Consider the following 24,757-nt stretch of genomic DNA (forward strand, 5'->3'; position numbering starts at 1 on the left):
AATAAGAACCTCTGCATGAGCAAAGATTCAGTGCCAAACTATTTAGGATACCTTATATTAAAAAAAGCAAGGTAATAGAATATGATCATACTATCTTAATCAGATGGAATGATTATAAGCTAAAATACACATTTATTCCCTATTTGTGAGTAAGAGGAGTTCTTCTGACCTTTTGTCAACAGAAAATCTCAACTTTTGTCTTACGTCACCACTGTCTCCTGGTTACTTAACCCTTGAAACACAGTGAAGTTAACATAAGCTACCTGTAATGTTTACTCCTGTATGCTAAATTTCAGTTCATGTTCTTGTCTTTTTCTGGTTTTTTGTAGTGTTAAATTCTATACTTAAGCCCATCAGAAATTAAGAACAGGCTTTCAGTCTTCTGTCCCAAACTACAAGCTAACTAACCCTCTTGCGTGCATGAATCAGGTACAATCTTGTAGTTTTTTGGGTTTGGGTTTTTTGTGGTTTGGTTTTTGGGGAGGTGTGTGTAATAAATAGTTTCACCTGTTCTTAGTACTGTATCAAATGTCCCGTGGCCTGCAGAGCTGGGATCTTATGATCACTTGTGCAGAAAGACCACAGGATGGTTCTGTATAGGACTTACGGCGAGACCTTGGACCTGGCCAAATGTTCTCTACTGTCTTCTTGTTCTGATACTGCTTTGCTGTGTTAGAACAGTGGACCCATTGGTCTGTGTTCTGCAACAATTTTACCCCTACTAACTACCCACTGAGGCTTTTTCCCCGTCACAGGTGGATCTCCTGTCCTTCCCATTTCCACGCCCCTGCCCGATGCTTAGTCATTTCCAGTGAACACCCTTTGGCAGCCTTTGTTTCCTCACTGCAGTGGTTGGTGAACTCGTGCATGTCATGTTTGAAGAATGCGTGGTAAGCTCAGATTAAAATATTAGTCTAAAATGAAAAAATAAATCTTTATCCTGATAGGAGAAGAAAAAGATATGTTAGTGGCAAGATCCTTCAAAAGCAAATAAAGACATAAAACAGAATAGGTGAACTTTGGTCAACTTTCAAACTTTTTTTTGACCTGTTTTTTGTCTCTAAAGCTACTCTCTGATTTTCATGACTGGAGAGCATCTATAATTTCCATTGAAGCTGACAGAATTATTAGTGTTCATCATCAAGCAGAATCAGCTTCCTTATTTAGTGACTTAGCTGTAAGTCTAATGGAATTTTCTTTTAATCAATATGAAATTTAGAAATGCCCTAAATGAAAATAGGCACTTCAGAAGTGGGAGATAAAAAAACGGTGCAACTTGGTAGTATCAAGGCAGCTTGAAAAATCTAATAAAATAATGTTCTCCTAGCTTGTTTACTAGTTAATCAAGAAAATATTTTTCTTCATTTGGAAATCATATTAGAGTTTTCTGTATTGTAAACATTTCCTGCTGCTAATATGGGATTCATGAATAGTAGTTCTGATAAGGATTATGGGGTTTAATGAATACATTCTAGTTCTTCATATTTATACTTTCATACAGCTACTGAAAATATTTACCTGTCTGAGAGTTCAGTACAGTATTCAAGCCTTGATGATTCAGATATTTGAAAATATGAAATTCAGAGTTTCCTAAGCTTCAAGATATCCTGTCAAAATGGATATGAGATGCGTGTATATTTATTAGCTTTGGTATATAACAAACTTCAAGCTTTAGCTGTGAATAGCTTTAATTTTAGTGTCAATTTGCCTTAAAATTACTTTGATTTGGCTGGAGGTTTTTTGGTTTTCTTTTTTGGATGCAAATAATCCCTTCAAATTTTACCTCATGGCTTGAAGAAACCAAAGGAAATGATTAAATGCGTATGAATAACAAAGTCTGAAAATGAAGTTCTGTAAAAATTAAAGTAGATAATAAATGTTTTCACTTTTTAAACTTTTTTTTAAGAGAAGCTGTCAGGCTATTTTAGTTACAGTTTAATCTCAGTGAACACTATTGAGATGCATAAAAGTAATTCTTGTTTTGTGACTATGGCTATTGGTAAGAATTTTTGTTCTATACAGCTGTCCTTAAGGGATTTTTTTCACGTGTATATGGAGACTTGCGTATCATCTCTGCTAGGTGGCATGACCTTATACTACTTTTGACAGTGCAGCCTGACACTTGTAGGGTTCAGGTTAAATGTGTTTGCAATGTATTGATCTTGAAATCACTTAGTTATGTATCACAGAATCACAGAATCACAGAATGTTAGGGATTGGAAGGGACCTCGAAAGATCATCTAGTCCAATCCCCTTGCCGGAGCAGGATTGCCTAGACCATATCACACAGGAATGCGTCCAGGCGGGTTTTGAATGTCTCCACAGAAGGAGACTCCACAACCTCTCTGGGCAACCTGTTCCAGTGTTCGGTCACCCTCACCGTAAAGAAGTTTTTCCTCATATTTATGTGGAACCTCCTGTGTTCCAGCTTGCACCCATTGCCCCTTGTCCTGTCAAGGGATGTCACTGAGAAGAGCCTGGCTCCATCCTCATGACACTTGCCCTTTAGATATTTATAAACATTAATGAGGTCACCCCTCAGTCTCCTCTTCTCTAAGCTAAAGAGACCCAGCTCCCTCAGCCTCTCCTCATAAGGGAGATGTTCCACTCCCTTAATCATCTTCGTGGCTCTGCGCTGGACTCTCTCTAGCAGTTCCCTGTCCTTCTTGAACTGAGGGGCCCAGAACTGGACACAATATTCCAGATGCGGCCTCACCAGGGCAGAGTAGAGGGGGAGGAGAACCTCTCTTGACCTGCTAACCACACCCCTTCTAATACACCCCAGGATGCCACTGGCCTTCTTGGCCACAAGGGCACACTGCTGGCTCATGGTCATCCTGCTGTCCACTAGGACCCCCAGGTCCCTTTCCCCTACGCTGCTCTCCAACAGGTCTGCCCCCAACTTGTACTGGTACATGGGGTTGTTCTTGCCCAGATGCGGGACTCTACACTTGCCCTTGTTATATTTCATTAAATTTCTCCCCGCCCAACTCTCCAGCCTGTCCAGGTCTCTCTGAATGGCTGCGCAGCCTTCCGTTGTGTCAGCCACTCCTCCCAGTTTAGTGTCATCAGCAAACTTGCTGACAGTGCACTCGGTTCCCTCATCCAAGTCATTAATGAATATATTGAATAGTACTGGTCCCAATACCGACCCTTGAGGGACTCCACTAGACACAGGCCTCCAACTGGACTCAGTCCCATTGACCACCACTCTCTGGCTTCTTTCCTCCAGCCAGTTCACAATCCACCTCACTGTCCGATCATCCAGACCACACTTCCTCAGTTTAGCTGCGAGGATGCTGTGGGAGACCGTGTCAAACGCTTTACTGAAATCGAGATAGACCACATCCACAGCTTTACCATCATCTATCCACCGGGTTACGCCCTCATAAAAGGCTATCAAGTTGGTTAAGCATGACTTCCCCTTGGTGAAGCCATGCTGAGTGCCCCTAATGATCCCCCTATCCTTGATGTGCCTAGAGACAGCACCAAGAACAAGTTGTTCCATCACCTTTCCGGGGATGGAGGTGAGGCTGACTGGTCTATAGTTAGCCGGGTCCTCCTTCTTGCCCTTTTTGAAGACTGGAGCGACATTCGCTTTCCTCCAGTCCTCAGGCACCTCTCCCGTTGCCCATGACTTAGTAAAGATGATGGAGAGTGGCCTAGCAATGACTTCCGCCAGCTCCCTCAGCACCTGCGGGTGCATCCCATCAGGGCCCATGGATTTATGGACGTCCAGGTTGCTTAATTGGTCCCTGACCCAGCCCTCATCAACCAAGACAGATTCCTCCTCTATCCTGACTTCTTCTGGGGCCGCAGGGGTCCAGGGCTCCTCAGGACAGCCTCCAGCAGTATAGACAGAGGCAAAGAAGGCATTCAGTAACTCCGCCTTCTTTTTATCCTCTGTCTCCAGGGCCCCCACCTCATTCATCAGTGGGCCTACATTGCCTCTAGTGTTGGCTTTACCTGCAATGTATTTGAAGAAGCCCTTTCTGTTGTCCTTGACCTCTCCTGCAAGGTTTAATTCCAAGGAGGCCTTAGCTTTCCTAGTTGCCTCCCTACATCCTCTGACAACAGACTTATATTCCTCCCAAGTGGCCAGCCCCTCCTTCCACGATCTGTACACCCTCTTCTTCCACTTGAGTTTGCCCAGCAGTTCCCTGTTTAACCATGCAGGTCTCCTGGTACCCTTCCTTGACTTCCTACCTGCTGGGATGCTCTGATCTTGAGCTCGGAAGAAGCAGTATATGATAATACAAGTGTTGTTGGTATAAGGAGCTTATTACTTCCAAAAATTCTGTTTCAATCATTGTGACTTCCCATCAGTCAGTACTGACCTGGATAACATTGAATGCAGATGGACTTTCCCATAGATATTTCTAATATGAAAGCTAATTCTGGTTGCATATCTTAATAGGAGACATGATTTAAAAAAAAATAAAGAAAACGTAGCATTAAGACATCTGAGTCATCTTATTCATACATTTTCTGTGCTTTTATTAAATAAAAGAATGAATTAATTTTATTAATGCCCAAACTTAACCCAAGACAGTTTGTTTTCAGAAGGAATGTTTAATTTGGTTGTAAACACTGCTGAGTTCTCACAAATTGAAAAATCTTTTAGCACAGTATACAGTGGGGAAAATTATTACGTATTTCATTAGGTACTTACAGTGGAGAATGCAGCACACAAGTGAGCTGCAGAAGTGCAAAAATAAAAGCTGTGATTGCTGAAGGGGGGTGATGGAGCTTTCAGTTCAGGTTGCTGTTATGCTCTGGCATTAGTATGTAAATATATGCACATACACACAATAGCATCGTCCCCAGTTGAACTTTATTGTCCCCTCAAGGTCACAATAAAGTCATTGCCCACAGTGATTTTATTCATAGATAATAAAATTTGAAGGATCTAGAGCTGCCTTTTAAATCGTATTGTAAGACTGTCAGATTCCAGAAGGACCATAGACATGCTTGGTCTTCCTTTTAGAGAGGGTGATAAGTTTGTGCAAGAAGTTGTCAGCATCCCAGTATGCAATTTGACGCTTTCATCAGACAGCAAAAATATCATGGACCGGATTGCTGAGGAGCTTGTGTAGTAAGGGGAAAACCGGGGGAGGCGCGCTCGCAGGTGCTGGGGAACGGTCCGGAGTAAGCTACGTGATCTCCATGTGAGTATGGAAGCTTCTCGTTTATTAACAAAGAAAGCAGTGGTTATATAGACTATGCATATGTTAATCACGTGCCCCGATCGCACTTGTGATTGGTCCATAGGTTTACATATTCAGAGCCGTGACCGCCCCCTCCCCTCCCGGATGTAGTTTTGCTTCCCGCGAAGCAGGCACCACGGGGTTCTTTGTTCTGCACCGTGCAAGGGGAGTGCAAGGTCGCTAGCTCTGGGCTTAACCCTTGCTCAAAGCCTGGGTTGCTCAGACTGCTCAGTGACTGACACAGGATCGTGCCCCTTCTCACTCAACCAAACCTCTACAAGCTTGCAAGGAAAACTAGTTTTGACTTGCCCTAAACTATGTGCTGAACCCAAGTTAAGATACTGGAAATGGTGCTATTGAGGAATTGTTCTAACGGTGATCAGACTGTATTTCATTCCTGCAGGGATGATGCAACTGTCCAAAACAAGTCCTTTGTAGCTGTGTTGAAGCCCTCCCAACTGGGAACTCTGTCAGAATATTCCGTAACCCTAAAAAGAAATGAAAAGGGGCAGCCGCAAGCGGTGTGACTTTTCTTGAAGCCTTGAAATAGCCATGTAACCTGCAAGTGGTTGACTTTTGTGAAAGATCAAGAGAGTTTGCATGATTAGATTGTGCAATAAACGGAACTACAGAAAGGGGAAGATAACCTCTCATAAAGCTGAAATGATGCCCAGCATAGGGAATAGAAAGTATGTTAGGTTCTGGTAGGCTTAATCTAAAAACACCAAAGAGAAGGCCAAAACAAGGGTTTGGGGGACAATTTACAAGGTGACCGAAAACTATTAAAGCCTGTTTTTCAAGCATCAGAAACAAGAAGCTTGCTGTAATACTAGAAACTGATTAATGTATAGAAAATAAAGTCACAGAACAAAAAAGGATGCCTTTAGGTAACTGTGTTCACAGTGTAGTAGGTTGGGCAAAGTTCACTTCAGTCCAGCTCTGCTCCCTTGCAAAAGGAAACTGCCTTAAAACAGGTTGTTAAGAGTTTGGAGGTGGGGGAATGAATGAACAACAAACCCCCAGATCAAATGTCGTCTTCCTCATGAATGACATGCGAATGAAGTGGCTGAGCTGTCTGCGGCTTATAACATATTGCCCAGGACTGTTTCAGTATGGGACAGTTGGGAAGGAGGGTACGAATCCAGGGCAAGTCCGGAGAGCTGCAGACCAGCAGCTTGATGGCACGCTCCTGCTTTCTCCAAAGGAGTCACAGAGCGGGTGGACAAGGGGGTTGCAGTTGGCATGGTTAACCAAAACCCTTGTTAAAGGTTCTTAAATCCTAGTCTGCAGTAAGGTGAGGAAGGTCTTTGGATAGAGAAATTAATTTAAGATTGAGGGTATCAGAAAAAAGGGAGTGGTTATAAAATAGTTTTCTGCATTTGTGTGAGTGTCCCTTCTGGAATCTGTGCTGTTCAATACACTGCTAATGTTATAAATGACCTGGAAAAGGGAGTGGATAGTAAAACCAGTAACTTCTGCTAATGACGTAAAGTTATTCAGAGTCATAGAAACAAGGGTGACATGGAGTTGCAGAGAGATTTCATGCTAGAAAGGCAAAAAGGACAAATGAAATTCAGTGTATTCAAAAACTCTAATACTGAAGCAGAGTATTTGTCCTACTATAAAGGACAAGTAGCTGATCTGTTATTCCAAATATATGCATCAAAAGAACAGGTAGTTGTCTCATCTTTCAGAGAGACTAAAATCTAACATGATAAATAACGTATTTCTCAACAGACATTCCTGCAATAAAAATAGTCAAGTGCTGTAGCAGCTACATCAAGAAAATAAATATTAAGTGTAGTACTATTAAAACTGTGGAGTTTTTTTCTTCTTACAAATTAGGCACTATTTTAAGCAAAAAGTGTATGAGAAGTAGAATCACAGTTCAAAAGAGGTGGAATGACAATCTGAAAATTCAAAATGGCAAATAGGGTATAGATGCAGACAAAAGTAGAAAGCAGAATTGGAAAACAGTTGGACTTGGACCCAAGTGAAATTGCCGTTTCATCAAAGTTGGTTTTTGCTCTAAGTTTTGGAACTAAATACTACTGCATTCTGCAGCTGATTGTGAGATCAAGTATGTAAAATCCATTTTTCAAAAGTACAAAATCAACTGACATAAACTGCATAGCTATTGCCAGTGTTAAGAACAATTTCATAAGCATAGAGAGTGAGAATTGGAGAGAGGGAACTATAGTGAAACACAGTAGAAATTCTGGTAGGAAAACTGACTTCTCTTAGAGTCTTGATTTATATTTTAAGCATTTATTTTGAGCAAATGGTTCTCATTACTACAGTTGTGATTAGCCTCCATCTCCAAGGACGTAGATACCATAACACACCATGAATCTAAATCAAAATTGTGATACTGGCACACTGAAAAGGTTTTTATAGTTCATGATGTATCAGATTATCATATTTACCAAATTACATAAAGGGAAAATATCAACAGCATTTCATCAAGTCTGTAGCCAGCGTAATCTGATTTGAAATGAGTATGATACGAAAACCAGTGCAGAACAGGAAAGAACAATAAAAGGAAAATTACAATCTAAGAGGCAAGTGTAATGCAGGAAGGAAGAAAAATCCTACATTATAGTTGCTTTACACAGTTGCTGCTACCGCAGAATTACTTCTCTTGTAAGAAGAACCAAAAGAACAGATTAATTCACTGTCAAATCAAATTTTCCCCTTGAGACTACACATACCATTAAAAATAGGAACAGTGGATTTTTAGCGACTCTTCATGTGAACCAGAGTGCTGCAGACTCCAGAGAGTCTATCTAATTGCCGTAAATTCTTTCTTTTTCAAGACCAGTACGAGGCATGCCATTCTTCAACATTCCCTTTTCTGTTACCTCTTGTACGGGAAGACTTCTAAAATATATTCTCTGTTCAGTCGTCAACTGCAGGAATGGAAATTTTTGTTTCAAATGAAGCACACCCACTCTAAATATGCACTACATGTTGGATTCCAATCTTTCTCTGGGTTTCTTTTTTATCCTAGCTCAAACCTCTGAGACCAAGCTTTTCCAGTACAGCTCAAGAGAATGCGTGTAGCAAAGGAGAGAACGCATGAGCAGTTCTGTTAATTTATATTTATTCTCTAGAAAAGATTGACAGGTGTTGAAGTTTATTTTGGACAAAGGGTTACTATATTTTGCAGGGAGATTCATCCTTAGTCATGCCTTTGATAGGCATATAAAGTGAGTCACCATCGCCCGTTCTGTGTTCACAGTGTAGAGGTAGAGGAGATGACCTATTCCCTGCAGAGCATTACTTTCTTCTCAGCCTTTGGCAGATCTGTGGATATTCTAACCAAGAAACAAACACTTGCATCTGACCAGAAAAGGATTGCTTTTAAAAATCCGTTGCTTTTTCCTGGTAATTTTACTTATTAGACTTCAGCAGCAAAAGAAGCTTTTAATGTTTTGAGTTGGCTGTGAACATAATTTACCACTTTGGGTTTAATTAATTGTTGATAGCCAAATCTTGTCAAACGTAATTAGCTTTGAAAGAAGCACGGCAGCAAATGGAGTACCTGGAGATCGTATTCTAGGATTTGAGAGCCATGTTCTATTAAAAAGAAAAAAGAGCCCTTGAAGCGAGACCCTTCTAAATTCCTGTCCTTCTTGGTCTACATGCTCCTCTTATGTCTTAAACGTGGGTTTTTTGGCTTTAAGTGAGCATTCAGAGGTTAAAACATGTCAAACTACGTAGTTAATATGTATCTCACTACTTTACCCCTCTATTCTGTCTTTCTCCTCCAAAAACAGATGCACATATTCTTCAGTGAATTTGTGTGCATGTACGTGTATGGATAATTACAGTTAATTTCCTGATCACTTGCATTTTTTCCACAGAACTCCAGTTTCAATGCAGATGTGGTATATATTTAATAGAGCTAATCACAGCGATTTTCCACCTTATTGTTCCATGTGTTGCTTTATGTCTTACAGTATAATGTTCAATGCTGTTTTGAAATAAAAATTATTTCTAAATGGGTGTTTATAAGACTTCACAATTGTCTCTTTTCATAGTGCTTCTTTGGTGTGGGATTGTAAAGGGATGGGTTTCCATCACTTTTCGGTGACGATTGCGTTCTTAAATACTTTGATTCTTACACCTGCTTAACTCGTGACTTAAGCACAGAAATACTGTAATACCAAGAACAGCTCCCACTGGCTGTAGCTGCAGCTGATTATTTAGTAGCTGTTTGCTTTAGAAGCAAATTAAGTTGGATATCTGAAAAACAGAGAAAGTAGCATAATTAATAAGGTCTAAGAAATTTGATCTGAATGGCCTTCTTGGTGTTAACAGAGACTGTGTAGCAAAGTCAGGAATAGCAGGCGGTTATATCAGCTAAGAGACTGTCTTACTGCAATCCTTGTGTCATTCACAGCTTTGCAAATTCTGGACTAAATGAGCCAAAGATACTAAAGTCACGTACAGATCCTCTTCCTTCCCATGGAGGTGCATCCTTTACACCTAATAGTAATACAGTTTTGGTGGGTAGGGCCACATAAATAACAGTTTCATATTACTTTATTTTCACGTGGAATGGGAGAAGTAGAGCTTAACAACCTCAACTGATACCTTTTCACTTTAGTTTCATTCTGTCAGCCTGTATGGAGTTCATCAGCAGGTTGCAAACCCTTAAATTCCACAAGAAATGATACCATTGGGCTATTGCTACTAGGTACATTGACCACCGTAGAACAGGAGAAGGCATGTTTTACTAGCAAGCTGTATAGTGTTTGCTAAGAGAGAAGAAAGATAATGCTTAGGACCTATGTGTTCCACTAGAAGCTTTGGAGAAGTCTTTCTAGAAAGCATAGGTGGTTCTGCTTCTTTTCCTGCACCTCCGAGCATGACAATTTCTCCTTTCTATCTTGCTTTCATCCCCCGTACGCCTGCTCCATCTTTGGGTACTTGTCTTAGTCTTGTTCATGATACCCAACTGCATTATTCAGAATTCCTGTATCAATCACATTCTCTTTCTTCAGTGTATACCAGTATCTTCATGGGAGCTTACATGGTTCCGTTTTCCCTTTCTCTGACTACCATTCTTTATTTCCTTCCTTGGACCTCTTTTTTTTCTTCTTCAAATTTTTTTCCACCTTTTTAATCTGTTCCTTCTAGTTGTGCCCCCACCTCACCTGTGTCTATCAGGAGAACTGGAAAAGAGCTACAAGAATCTGTATTTTTCCTGCTGCCTTTCAGCACCAGTGATAGTGTGTCTGTGTCCCTTCCCTTGCATTCCCAGAGTTTCCCAGCTCTGGCGATTGTCCCTGCTTGTGCCTTTCCCAGAATTTTCCCACCTTCTCAGCATGCCTGTTCTCACTCTTTAACTACTTGTTAGTCCTTTATCTACCATTTTTCTTACTGACTTTTAGTCAATCGCCTCTTCTGTCTTCCATCCTCTTTGCCCAAATGATTTGCCTTTCCACTGACTCTCCCTCCAGTTCCCACTGGCCTTGCTAAGTAGGCTCAAATCCTCCCTTGCTAGCTTCCTGCAGCTTCCCACTCACCAGATCTGCCACAATCTACTTTTTTCCTTTTCCTCACTTCATTCATGCCTTTTGCATTCTAGTCACATTTTCCTTTCTATGTTGCCTAGGTGTCCACACAGAGTAGTTGAAAGCACAGGAGAAACTTCCTGGCTTCTGGATTGTGTTTTCAGTGCTTACGTAACCAAAGAGCTAAAACTGTGAGGAAAATCCATTTTTAAAAAGACCAGCTTTATCCTTGAAGTCATGTTTGTTAAATATAGATTGTAAAACTTTTTCTTGGTAAAGTTCCAAAACTGCCACTGTGGCAGTACTCTTCCAGATAACGTCAATGCACAAAAGATACTCAGTTGCTGGGGCTGTGTCTCTGTACTATGTAAAACCATTTGGGTGCTGTAACTTGGAAACTTTTACTCTGGGGAAAATGGAGCATGGAGACCTCTGACAGTATTGGGGGATGTCCACAGTTTTTAGAAATCTTAGCTGATAAAGTTGAAAAAACCTACTGAGACTTGCTATGTGGTGGTGTGGATCTCATCTTTTTTTATGACATTAGTATGCACCAATTTCCTATTCCCACAGTGCCTTGAAGATGTATTTTAGGCCAACTCTGGGGGACAAAACCAGTAAAAGGCAAATTCCAACCCTATAAATTGCAGATTGTTAAACATACCAAGCTCCTTCTACTGAATGTAGAGGTGCCACCATGCTCAAAGATGAGGTTTTTGTGTGTGTACACACGCATTTTGCTCAGGTTTTAAAATTTTTCCTGTATCCAAGTTTCTTTAAATGATTGGAGCTGGTTTTTGACAGATAAGCTCCATATTGAGTATTTGCCTTAAATTAGATTATATGTCAGAACTCTAACAAAGTTGGCTGACGTTACTTTTATAAGCAAGTGAAAATACAGTGTTCTAATAGCAACTTGAGTATTGAGCGATCTTTAAATTTCATTCTATCCTGCATAATTTTAAACAGTTCTCTTGGAATAACAACAAATGTGTCTGTTCCCTGCTGGTCTGTTAGAAGAGGGAGCTATCCCTCAACCATGATGACAAGATAATTAAAGCCTCTCTTCTGCCTCTTGACCTCAGCTGTCCATTTGTTCTTGCATCCGTAGTGGTAAGAGAGTGCAATTCAACCAGAGCCAAACTACTAAAGTCTGGTGTAGGATTTTTAGTGTCTTCTAAGACAAAAATTACTCATCAAAACTGTTGCCTCTTTCTCTGCAGCTCAGTCATCAATTTGATTATAAGGGCTGTCTGCACTGAGTCAGACTAAGGGTCTAGCTAGTGGGTATCCTGCACTCATTCTCTGTATGGTTTTTGAGGTTTCCCCTGAATGGAGGGTGGTAACAGGACCTGGTCTGCATCTGCACTCAGGTTCATACCTTCTACTTCCAGGCTCTGTAGAGATTCCTGTGCGGTGGAGGCTTTCCGGCATGCAGCATTCTGGCGCGGGCTTTCCTCTGTCGTGTCTGAGGGCTCCAATATGACCAGCAGCCCTTTACCCTCGTATCAAAAGATCTTTTCGGAGACTGTTCTGAGCTGCCAGTCTTCCACCAAAACCACTTTAGAACCTGAAAGCTTCTCAGAGCAACTGGATACACCTTGATCATCAAGAGAGGGAGGAGGAACCTTGCTGAGAACCTGCTTGTGCAATCCCCATCCCTGCACGCAGACCTGAAGGCCCCCTTACCATGCTGTGTGCTGATTCTGGCAGGTAGCACCAAGGCTAGAGAGCTCACGGACTATATTTAGCTAGCCTTGGTGGATCCCATGCTGCTTGTCTAGCCCACCCGCTGCACCTCCCTCTGCTACAGAAGTTGAGGGCTGCCTTATATCTTGCAATCTTCTATCTCAGGCAAGTCCTACTGGACTCACATTTCTGGGCAGAGAACCAACCACTGGACATCATCTGCCATCTTCTTGGACACCTTCAAGGATCGGTGGGTATAGGCAGGGCTGCTCTGCTTGGTGTCTCCTTGCAGTTCATCTTTCAGCCTCCAAACCCTGTCAATTATTTAATTTATTGTTCTTCTGCAGTAGTTGGGCTGTTTGATTTTGCTAGGGTGGGGCTAATACCCAACCATAAATGGAGAAAAACATGAAAGATCGTGCCATTACATGGCACATGCAGGACAATCGGGGCATCAGGGCCAGCCAACATGGATTCATGAAAGGCAGGTCCTGCTTGACCAACCTGGTCTCCTTCTATGACAAAGTGACCCGCTTGAGGGCAGGGCTGTGGATGTAGTCTGTCTAGACTTCAGTAAGGCATTCAATACTGTCTCCCACAGCATCCTCCTAGACAAACTGGCTGCCCAGGGCTTGGATGGGTGGGCTCTTTGATGGGTTAAAAACTGGCTGGATGGCCGAGCCCAGAGAGTGGTGTTGAATGGGGCAAAGTCCAACTGGCGGCCGGTCACTTAGCGGTGTTCCCCAGGGCTCAGTTCTGGGGCCGGTGCTGTTCAATATCTTTATAGATGATCTAGACGTAGGGATTGAGTGCACCCTCAGTAAATTTGCAGATGACACCAAACTGGGTGGGAGTGTTGATCTGCTGGAAGGTAGGAAGGCCCTACAGAGGGATTTGGACAGGTTAGATAGATGGGCCGAGACCAACGGCATGAGGTTCAACAAGAACAAGTGCCGGGTCTTACACTTCGGCCACAACAACCCCATGCAGCTCTACAGGCTGGGGGAAGAGTGGTTAGAAAGCGGCCCGGTGGAAAGAGACCTGGGGGTGCTGATCGACAGCCGGCTAAACATGAGCCAGCAGTGTGCCCAGGTGGCCAAGAAGGCCAATGGCATCCTGGCCTCTATTAGGAATAGTGTAGCCAGCCGGTCTAGGAAAGTGATCGTCCCTCTGTCCTTGGCACTGGTGAGGCCGCATCTTGAGTACTGTGTTCAGTTCTGGGCCCCGCACTTCAAGAAAGATGTTGAGGTGTTGGAGCGAGTCCAGAGGAGGGCGACCAAGCTGGTGAAGGGTCTGGAGGGTCTGACCTACGAGGAACGGCTGAGGGAGCTGGGGTTGTTTAGCCTGGAGAAGAGGAGGCTCAGAGGTGACCTTATTGCTGTCTACAGCTACCTGAAGGGAGGTTGTAGTGAAGTGGGAGTCGGCCTCTTCTCCTGGGCAACTAGCGATAGGACAAGAGGACATAGCCTCAAGCTTCACCAGGGGAGGTTCAGGTTGGACATTAGGAAGAATTTCTTTACAGAAAGGGTTATTAGACATTGGAACGGGCTGCCCAGGGAGGTGGTGGAGTGTTTAAGAAAAGACTGGACATGGCACTTAGTGCCATGGTCTAGTTGACGTGGTGGTGTCAAGGCAATGGTTGGACTCGATGATCCCAGAGGTCTCTTCCAACCTGACTGATTCTGTGATTCTGTGATTCTGTGACTAATAGCAGATGCTAAGGGAACAGCATGAAAAAAGGAGAACAGCAAACCATCCAGTTTCAGCAGTGTGTGGCTCCAGTAACTTACTGAATCAAAATGTCTGCGTACATTAAAAGTCAAGCTAGAAGGATTTATATATCTCTGCTTTATGGAATGTTTTCTGTATGATCTAGTATGCTATATTATGTCACTGTATGAAGTTTTCTCATCATCTTAGTGTAAAGGTGTTGCCTTTCTATTTAGACCTTCTGGTTTTCTCTCTACATTTCATTCTGCTTTCTCTAAATTGTTGGGTTTTGCTCATAGGGAGAGATTTTGTAGTGGTAAACCAACAATAATAACAGCTATTTTGTATGGTAGTAAATTACCTGAAATGTCACTTACTTTGTTTTTAATGGATAACAACTGATATTTCTGCCTGAACTGTCACACACTTCATAATTGTTCTGTTCAGTGTGTTAAAATAAGCAGTGATTTTTACATCTGTTTCGAGTTAGAGCTCTGAAAACATGAAACAGCTATTACGAAACGCACTGAGAACATTCTCAACAAATTAAGCACTGAATATGTGGATGCTTGCAAGGATTTTCGTTTTCTATATTATTGTGGGTGTATGAAAATTGATTTCCATGTTTAACCTTTTGTTTTAGAAACTTCGTTAACATAGTTTTGCTTTTTACCAACAGCCCATAGCAGTACTCAAAAGGCATTTGATATGGTTGGTTTTATATACCTTTATTGGAATTACGCTTGCTTTTACCCAGGTATCACTATGTGTAAAACTAGTTTAGCATTTCAGGGCACTGATTTTTAGTTTTATCCCCTTAAATGCACATATGCACTGGCATTTGTATGTGTGTATGTAATTTTTTTATTGGCTCTTTAAATACGTAATTTTGGTAGGTAAAACCGTCCTCGTGTGACACAGAGAAAAAAAAACAGTAATGTGCCATTACATAGAAAATACTTTTGTGAAACTTTGTATCTTCCACCTTTGATATATAAGAATTGGTCCTTTTCTGGATTTCTCTGCCTCTTTAAGACTGTACAAAAATATATATATTCTGTCTTTCTGGTTTCAATGAATCAGGGAGAAAAAAACAAAACTTGTCTTGATGGTAGTAACTTAGGATTTCCTAGCATGACCCACGAGCTGGAATTGGATGTGACAACTGGAGTAACAAGCAGTCTTGAGGAAATCGATTATTTTATTTTCCCTATTTATCAGCTTCATGCTGTTTTAAATTAGGTACACCTGTAAAACTGAAATGGAATATGTTTTAGTGCACTTCCTTAGACAAAACAGAGAGCATTTTTAACTAAGTAGTATGGTAACTAGTCACCTTAATCTGTTCTGCTTGGAAATTTTGCTAATTTATTTTTTTCTTAACACTGCTTATTTCTTCCTTTTTGTTTGCCCCTCTTTAACCTGTAGGAATCGATACTCTCTTTCCCCTGTTTTTCAGTGTTTAGTTTTACATTACAGCACTAAAAACATGACCCTTTGAGATCCTTCCTGGCTAACATAAGCTGATATGGCACAGATCACTTAGGCGAGAGGAGTTAGAAAGATCCTGTTTGGACTTTTTTTTCCCTTTCCTTGCAACAGCTTCAGCCTGTAAAAGTTGTCATAGTTGCAGCTTTAGCCTGCAAGTGGCACTTTGATTTAAATGTTATAAGTCTGCAAAACAGCAGGAAGCAGTGGCTAAAAATAGCTGTAAATATTTCCTACCTTCTAAAGTATTAATTGACAAATATCTATACTGCCCTCATCTGTTCTTTTCCTTTTGATTCTTAAACATCTGCTTCACCAGCTTTTCCTTATAACAGCAGTTCCAAACTCTGAGATTTAATCTCAGAACCAACATCTGACTAATAGATTAAAATATGTATTAAATATATGCAGCACCTGGGTAACACTTTACCTTGTAAAAGCAAGATTTTTTTTTTACTTGCTTATTGCTGTGTGAAAACTTCAGTATTCATGCTGGAGTTTGTCCTACATTTCCACCTCACAGAATCACAGAATCACAGAATGTTAGGGATTGGAAGGGACCTCGAAAGATCATCTAGTCCAATCCCCCTGCCGGAGCAGGATTCCCTAGATCATATCACACAGGAATGCGTCCAGGCGGGTTTTGAATGTCTCCACAGAAGGAGACTCCACAACCTCTCTGGGCAGCCTGTTCCAGTGTTCGGTCACCCTCACCGTAAAGAAGTTTTTCCTCATATTTATGTGGAACCTCCTGTGTTCCAGCTTGCACCCGTTGCCCCTTGTCCTGTCAAGGGATGTCACTGAGAAGAGCCTGGCTCCATCCTCATGACACTTGCCCTTTACATATTTATAAACATTAATGAGGTCACCCCTCAGTCTCCTCTTCTCTAAGCTAAAGAGACCCAGCTCCCTCAGCCTCTCCTCATAAGGGAGATGTTCCACCCCCTTAATCATCTTCGTGGCTCTGCGCTGGACTCTCTCTAGCAGTTCCCTGTCCTTCTTGAACTGAGGTGCCCAGAACTGGACACAATATTCCAGATGCGGCCTCACCAGGGCAGAGTAGAGGGGGAGGAGAACCTCTCCTGACCTGCTGACCACAGCCCTTCTAATACACCCCAGGATGCCATTGGCCTTCTTGGCCACAAGGGCACACTGCTGGCTCATGGTCATCCTGCTGTCCACTAGGACCCCCAGGTCCCTTTCCCCTACGCTGCTCTCCAACAGGTCTGCCCCCAACTTGTACTGGTACATGGGGTTGTTCCTGCCCAGATGCAGGACTCTACACTTGCCCTTGTTATATTTCATTAAATTTCTCCCCGCCCAACTCTCCAGCCTGTCCAGGTCTCTCTGAATGGCTGCGCAGCCTTCCGTTGTGTCAGCCACTCCTCCCAGTTTTGTGTCATCAGCGAACTTGCTGACAGTGCACTCGGTTCCCTCATCCAAGTCATTAATGAATATATTGAATAGAACTGGTCCCAGTACCGACCCTTGAGGGACTCCGCTAGACACAGACCTCCAACTGGACTCAGTCCCATTGACCACCACTCTCTGGCTTCTTTCCTTCAGCCACTTCACAATCCACCTCACTACCCGATCATCCAGACCACACTTCCTCAGTTTAGCTGCGAGGATGCTGTGGGAGACCGTGTCAAACGCTTTACTGAAATCGAGATAGACCACATCCACAGCTTTACCATCATCTATCCACCAGGTTACGTCCTCATAAAAGGCTATCAAGTTGGTTGAGCATGACTTCCCCTTGGTGAAGCCATGTTGAGTGCCCCTAATGATCCCCCTATCCTTGATCTGTCTAGAGACAGCACCAAGGACAAGTTGTTCCATCACCTTTCTGGGGATGGAGGTGAGGCTGACCGGTCTATAGTTCCCCGGGTCCTCCTTCTTGCCCTTTTTGAAGACTGGAGTGACACTCGCTTTCCTCCAGTCCTCAGGCACCTCTCCCGTTGCCCATGACTTAGTAAAGATGATGGAGAGTGGCCTAGCAATGACTTCCGCCAGCTCCCTCAGCACCTGCGGGTGCACCCCATCAGGGCCCATGGATTTATGGACGTCCAGGTTGCTTAATTGGTCCCTGACCCAGCCCTCAACTACCAAGGCAGATTCCTTCTCTATCCTGACTTCTTCTGGGGCCGCAGGGGTCCAGGGCTCCTCAGGACAGCCTCCAGCAGTATAGACAGAGGCAAAGAAGGCATTCAGTAACTCCGCCTTCTTTTTATCCTCTGTCTCCAGGGCCCCCACCTCATTCATCAGTGGGCCTACATTGCCTCTAGTGTTGGTTTTAGCTGCAATGTATTTGAAGAAGCCCTTTCTGTTGTCCTTGACCTCTCTTGCAAGGTTTAATTCCAAGGAGGCCTTAGCTTTCCTAGTTGCCTCCCTACATCCTCTGACAACAGACTTATATTCCTCCCAAGTGGCCAGCCCCTCCTTCCACGATCTGTACACCCTCTTCTTCCACTTGAGTTTGCCCAGCAGTTCCCTGTTTAACCATGCAGGTCTCCTGGTACCCTTCCTTGACTTCCTACTTGTTGGGATGCTCTGATCTTGAACTCGGAAGAAGCAGTCCTTGAATGCTAACCAACTATCTTGGGCCCCCTTACCTTCTAGTACCCTGTCCCATGGGATTTCCCCTAGCAATTGCTTGAAAAGGCCAAAGTTGGCCCTCCTGAAGTCCAGGGTTGTGATTCTGCTAGCTATTCTGTTCCTGCCACATGAGATCCTGAACTCTACCATCTCATGGTCGCTACAACCAAGGCTGCCCTCAACCTTCACCTCTTCAACCAGACCCTCCTTGTTAGTGAGGATAAGATCCAGCAGCGCTCCTCTCCTAGTTGGCTCATCCACCATTTGCATCAGAAAGTTATCATCAATGCACTGGAGGAACCTCCTGGACTGAGGATGGCTGGCTGAGTAGGCCTCCCAGCAAATATCAGGGTAGTTGAAATCCCCCATGACAACCAGGCCCTGTAATTGCGAGACTGCTCTCAGCTGCCTGTAGAAGGCCTCATCACCCTCCTCATCCTGATCCGCTGGCCTGTAATAGACACCCACAACAGTATCACCCCTGCCAGCCTGCCCCTTAATTCGCACCCACAAACTCTCAACTCGCTCCTGATCCGCCCCTGGACAGAACTCAATACATTCTAGCTGCCCACTCACATAAAGAGCAAACACCTCAGTGTGCATGTCTCTATTAAAAATTCCTTTTTGCTGTGGAGCGACTTCACAAAGTTTGATTAAGTAAAATTTGAGCAAATGATTGTCTTAAGCTCTGAATGCAATGTTCTGTAAGGTTTGAGTAAGGATTTTCTTTTGCTTTTTAACTGAAGTAAGGTATCTATGTGTTACAAAAGGATGGCAGATTCAAGATCAGGAAAGAAGGTTCTAATGTGGCTGGTAATGTACCCTTAATGACGCTGTATATGAAATTCAGGGTTTTCAAGTGCAGGTTATAAATGTATACTGTTGTTAAGATTTATTTATCATCAGAGGGTTTTTAAATAAGATATATTCCATCATAAATAGTTAAATGATACAAATTTTTTGCTACTAATCATAATAGTTCTTATAATTACAAGAGTCCCCAAAATGATCGTTTTTAGGTGTCAGTATCTCTCAAATTGAATCCATAGCTGAAAACCCACTCTACTCAGCAAGATTTTGCTGCTGACCCTCAGAGATGAGCATGGTTCCATTTGACAAGATTTCCTTAACTGCTTATAATCTTGGGATATCATCTAAAAAGAAAAATAATGAAACAATAAAGGTTTTAAAAATTGTGGAAAAACTGCCTGCAAAACCATCACATCTCTCTTGAGAATCTAGTTAATAGTATCTTTTGAAGATGTCGATGCAAGATTCTTTCAGGTCTCTGATTGGAAACTCGAGAGCCAAAACAAAATTGCCAACATTACCCAAAGTGTTGAGATGAAAAGAAAGGTGCAACTCGGATCCAGTCTGAGCACCGAGTTATTGCAGTCATTACGCAGAGCAGGCAAAAGCCAAGAGATCAGCCCCGTCACCAGCTGAAGGAGAAGAGCGTACACAAAATGTGAAGTGTGGCTGCTCCATACTTGAGATGGTAGTGGTTACGATGGTCTTTAATTATAGCTGTGTACTTTCCGTCACATCTGTTCCTCATTCAGTGGTCAGCAAACAGAGGTTGCCCTGGCTGTGTAGCCACTGCTCAGGTCACTTCAGAAGCACTTGATGTTCACAGGAGCAGCTGCACTCTGTTGAAATTCTCATCTGTACATATACATGGCTGTCAAAATGACAAATACTTTTAAAAACTTGGGCTTAAGTACTTCAAATTGAGCTTCCAAGTTATTGAGCACTTTGGTTTCTGGTGGTTTTTTTTATTTTTTTAAATCTGGTCTTACTTTCTCTGTGACGGGGAGCCAATTCTTCCTGTTGTCAGAGGAGTGTTGTGAAGACGTTTAAGTACGTGGATACAAAAAAGGAATGCAAGAAGTTTTGTATTGAGTGATCACTGAATGGTGCCTGTGCAAATTAAGTCTGAGTACTTGCCCTCTGAGAGAGCATGGCCTATCTTGTACACTGAATGAGACAGAAGTCATGTGGAAAAATATCAGGTGGTCATGTAAGTGAAAAGGCTGTAGGAAATGTCTTAGGGGCTCAGCCTGGAGTTGCAGAAAGAGCCAGTATTTTGCACTCATCTGTGCAGTCTTCTTTGCTTAACTTCTGATTATGTTTTTTATGTAATCTATGCTGCGTTATTTTTATATGCTGAGTCTGCTCTTATCTCTTCTACAAGTCTCGATGCTTTTCAGATTAATCCCTACAACTGTGTATTAGTCAGAACATTGATGTATCATGTGCCATGCAGAGGCTATCTGCTAGTGGCTTCCAACGTTCAATTTGTAGATCCTAAAACGTTTCTGAGGACAAAGCAGATGACTGTATTATGAATTCAAGTTCATTAATACATTTTCATAGATATTGTTAGCAGAATTCTTAAAAATAGGTTATTGATCTGTAAAATGAAAACTAACAGCTTTGCTCCTTCTAATTGTACTGTTTCCATCCTATACACCCTTGATATTGTACACTTGCAGCAATATGGTTTTCTTTTATTGAAAACAGTAGTTTAATCTGTCCTACATGAAAGCTCAGTAAACCAGCTTCTAAACACATCTTAACTAAAGCAGGGAAATGAAGCACTGACCAAAAGAAAAAATATTTGAGGTAGATCTCAAGTCTTAAAAAAAACCCAAAACAAAACAAAAAAAACCCACAAAACAAAACCCTTAGACCTGCTTTAACTTTCTTTTCCTTTCACAGTAATAATCTTCTGATTTTTCATCTCAAAGCTAGCAGTTATGCCCAGTCACATGTCTTTTAAAATTGGGAATTTAGTACAGTATCAAAAATATAATACATGTTTCAAGCTATGATGGGGTTTTTTTTCAAGCACTAAAATTGTTTAATACCATTAATTTTGGTTTTGCTTTAAGCTGCCAACTATTTTTAGCTTCTGAAATTTCAGACCACTTCATGTGCTTCTGAGGTACAGCTTGCTCACGTAATGGCTACTGCATAGCAAGTGGTTACGGGATTTTGCTTTTAATAAGTATCTAAATCATTAATGCATTGCTATAATAAACCAGAAAACGTGAAAATAGCTTTTTACTTGAAAAGGAACAACATAAGAATTACGTCTTGCTGTTTTGAAAACAGAATATTAATAATGTTGAAAACCGCAGGAGCACTTTTGCCAGCCACTCCGTGGAGCTGGCATTCAGTTTCTCCTTTGTTCTGACGTGGAGTTTTCTCTTCATTCCAAAGATGAGGACCCATAGTTTTATAGCAATTTTGTTGGCTCAGCAAAGGCTGTTGAACATGTTTTTTTTAATGTAATAAATTCTGAAAGTAATTTTTAATTTAATTAAAAACTTAGAAATTGGACAGAATATCAATGAGCAGGACAGCACAGATTTCACTGAATCATTCATTCCAGTGAAACACTGGAAAGCTGCTTGCATTTGAAGTTGATACCCATCTGGCTGCTGAGAACTGCTTAAAGGCGTGGAGAAGATATTCAGTTAGCCAGAGGCCTGGAAGAAGCAGAAGCAAAGAGCATTTTCCTTTCTTCATCCTAGCATGCTGCCTACTCTGTAATCAGGAGAGTTTGTCCAGCTACTTCTTGCCCGTAGTCTCTGTTTTCTTCTGCTTTGACAGAGAGTTACATGTCTCAGACTTCACTCAGGCTGTAACAATTTCCTGTTCTCATAGCAAAATCTATGGGTGATCAAACAGTTTCCCTCTCAAGTATTTAATTCAACTTTTTTCAAGTATGTTTTGTGATGCTTTATGGTTTAAGATACTAAACATAAGCGGCAGAAGAAACTATTGCTTTAAGGGGGACTCTCAAGTCTGTTATGGTTTACTGTCATATGGTTTGCTGGCTGATTGTAGGACCTACAATCAGCATTTTTTTTTACTGTTTAACTTCATTAATTTCAATCAATTTAATTCTCTTATCAGTGAAATCCTTAACTGGTGATGATTCTAGCTACTAGGCCTGTCACTTGGATCTTTTTGTTGAAATGAAATTAATATGGTTGAAACCTTAATTTTTCCCAGATACGCTGATGTGGGGTTGTACTGTCACATCAAGAGCCACACACTATGTCAGTGTACTCTTACCAAACATTTCAGAGAAGGACAGTCAATGAGCTAAGTCTCAAGGTTTCAGTATGCAAGTGTTTACTTCCCCACAGCCCTGTCAGATTATATCATGAAATCATCTTAAGGGTATTGCATTCAGATGTGAGACAACTGAAATTAGCCTATACATTAACAAAATGTCTCTCGTGGTTTAACATTGGAACGGAAGGTGTAAGATTTCTGTAACATTAATTTCTTTGAAGCCTGTGAATGTGTTTTCTAATGCAACTAAAACCGGTGAGCATTAAAAGACTTTCATATAAATACTGCATTTTTGAAGATATGCAGAAGTAAAAATGCCTGGTCACTCTCCTGTTCTGCTTGAAGCATAAAGATGTCCTTGACAAAATGTTGAATTTTCTTATTTATTCATGCACATGCTAATGCTTCACCATTTCTGTTTCTCCTTTACTCATTGCAGAAAACTTTTTTCAGTGTTGAAAGGACTTCCATGTTACTGAATGCACAGTTCCTCCTCGCAAGTGCTGTAAAGACTGGATCTTTATCTGTTGAAGTGACAGTCATTATTTCCTTTATGCTTTGAAATTGCTATCACACCTAAAGAGCAGTGTTGTGGAGAGTTTTGTTTGGACGGCCCAGCAAGGAGAGGGTGTGCAGCATACAACGTTCTGCCACTCCTGCAGAGCCGCTCTGAGTCATGGAATCAATGCTGATTTGTGACTATAATGTGTTATTGAGATACTGTTCAAAGTTAGATGAAATAAGAAAGACCTAATGGTCGGGGTATAGAGGATATTGCGTTACTGGAAATAATCTAATTGGCACGGCTTGCAGATGGCACATTTCTGGCTGCTTGTCACTGACCCTGGAGGAAGAATTTATTTGGTGGCATTTCTTATCATTAATCTATTTTTAGAAACTTTCTGAGCTTAAGTTAGAAAATAATTGTTTTTTAAGAGCTGAAGGTAATGTATAAGCATTTCTTAAATAAAACCTTTAATTTCACATGGTACCATGCAAAAATAACTTTCCCTTTACCCTTCCATTTCCTCTTTCCTAATCTCTCAGATCAATTCTTAGTTTCAAGTTTAAAGTTGACTTTGTGTTATGAGAATTTTTTTCCTCACCTTCAAACCTGTCTGTTTGTCATTTGCTTAAATATGACTATTTCAAATGTGCTTTTAGAGAACATTTTAAATGAGGTTTTTCTGTACACAGATTTTGGTTAACTAACCTGGGGGAGGAGAAGTTGCCATTTAACTACTTCCTGAAAAGAATTCCACCAGAGGAAGTAAAAGGATAGTCTTAAGAACAATTTTTAGTGTAAGTGTACAAGGCTACCAGATGTGTACAAAACACACTCTAAGCTACTAGTGAAGAAATTAAACAGAAATATACATCTGTGGACATGGCTTCTCAGCTTTTTTTTTCCACATAAGCCTGTCTGACGCTGCCATCTCCACCTGTCCTGGGATTTCTGGATCCCTTGATTGAGAAGACTGCCTCCTTCCCGCTCTCACCTCTCATTCTAACATGGTCAGCAGAAGGCCATGAGCTCCGTGAGGCTGGAGCCCTGGGCTCTGACCTTTCAGAAAGCTTGCAGAGGTCTGGGGAACTTCACGTTCTGTCTCAGCGCTTCTCACCTCCCTTGTGCTGTGTGAGGTTCTCCCTTACCAGCTGGGAAGAGAGGTTAGAGACTCATCACCAGTTACCTTGTAAATGTATGCATTTCTTTGTCATCAAAGGAGACTACATATATGTGTTAGAATAATTGCAAAAAAACAAAGATGGGAGAAGTTGTCTTTCTCTGAAACATGTTTTTCTATTTCTGAAAATAAATGCAGCTTGTTATTATGCCTTGCAAGCCTAACACAGAGGGAACCTGTGAAATTCTGCTTATATGAGGTAATTTCAAATGTAGTTGGTTATTTAAAAGTTGTGATCAGGTTTATTGTCTGAAATATTTTACTAGGTTTAATGAACAGAAATATTTTTTGGATAGATTAGTTGCATCTCTGGCATAGGTGTAGAGTTGAACCTTCATCTAAAGGAACTACTATTAATATTGTAGTGCTTATTTTATTCGTAACAGTGGAATCTTATGTTCCCATGCAATCAGGTTGTATGGACCCTAAAACTCTTTCTGAGGGTGTTCAGTTTTTCTCCAGGAAGCTGTACGTTAAATTCAAGAGTATTGTATTAATTCACTGAAATTTTCCTATGAATAATAAGCTTTTTGTAGTCTGTCTTCAGTGTATGAGGTAATAATGAGTTTAAAAAATTAAAATGGGTATAGAAGTCACCCTTTGATGTATTTTCGTCTTAGGCATTGAGGATGATTGAAATATGGACCTGGGTATATATAACTTCTAAGATATAGAGTAGGAAAAAACTCCTGTCATATTCCTTCTCAACAGACCTACCAGCTGCACCAATGTGTAGCTAATTCAGAATGACTTTAGAAAGCAAAATGGA

The 24,757-nt window shown here is 41.5% G+C and overlaps 1 protein-coding gene across 4 annotated transcripts in view; it reads left to right on the forward strand.

Moving 5' to 3' along the window:
- ZEB1 (zinc finger E-box binding homeobox 1) overlaps nucleotides 1–24,757 on the forward strand; it is a 144,947-nt gene that overhangs the window by 53,017 nt on the left and 67,173 nt on the right. The window contains exon 2 of one of the 4 annotated variants that reach the window (XM_068404707.1): nucleotides 756–890. The exons of the other annotated variants lie outside the window; for them this stretch is intronic. Coding sequence (XP_068260808.1) covers nucleotides 884–890 — 7 coding nt within the window. The 5' untranslated portion in view covers nucleotides 756–883. The remainder of the gene's footprint in view (nucleotides 1–755; nucleotides 891–24,757) is intronic. 4 annotated transcript variants of the gene reach the window in all.

This window comes from Nyctibius grandis, chromosome 7 (genome assembly GCF_013368605.1).
Source record: "Nyctibius grandis isolate bNycGra1 chromosome 7, bNycGra1.pri, whole genome shotgun sequence".
NCBI lineage: Eukaryota > Metazoa > Chordata > Aves > Nyctibiiformes > Nyctibiidae > Nyctibius > Nyctibius grandis.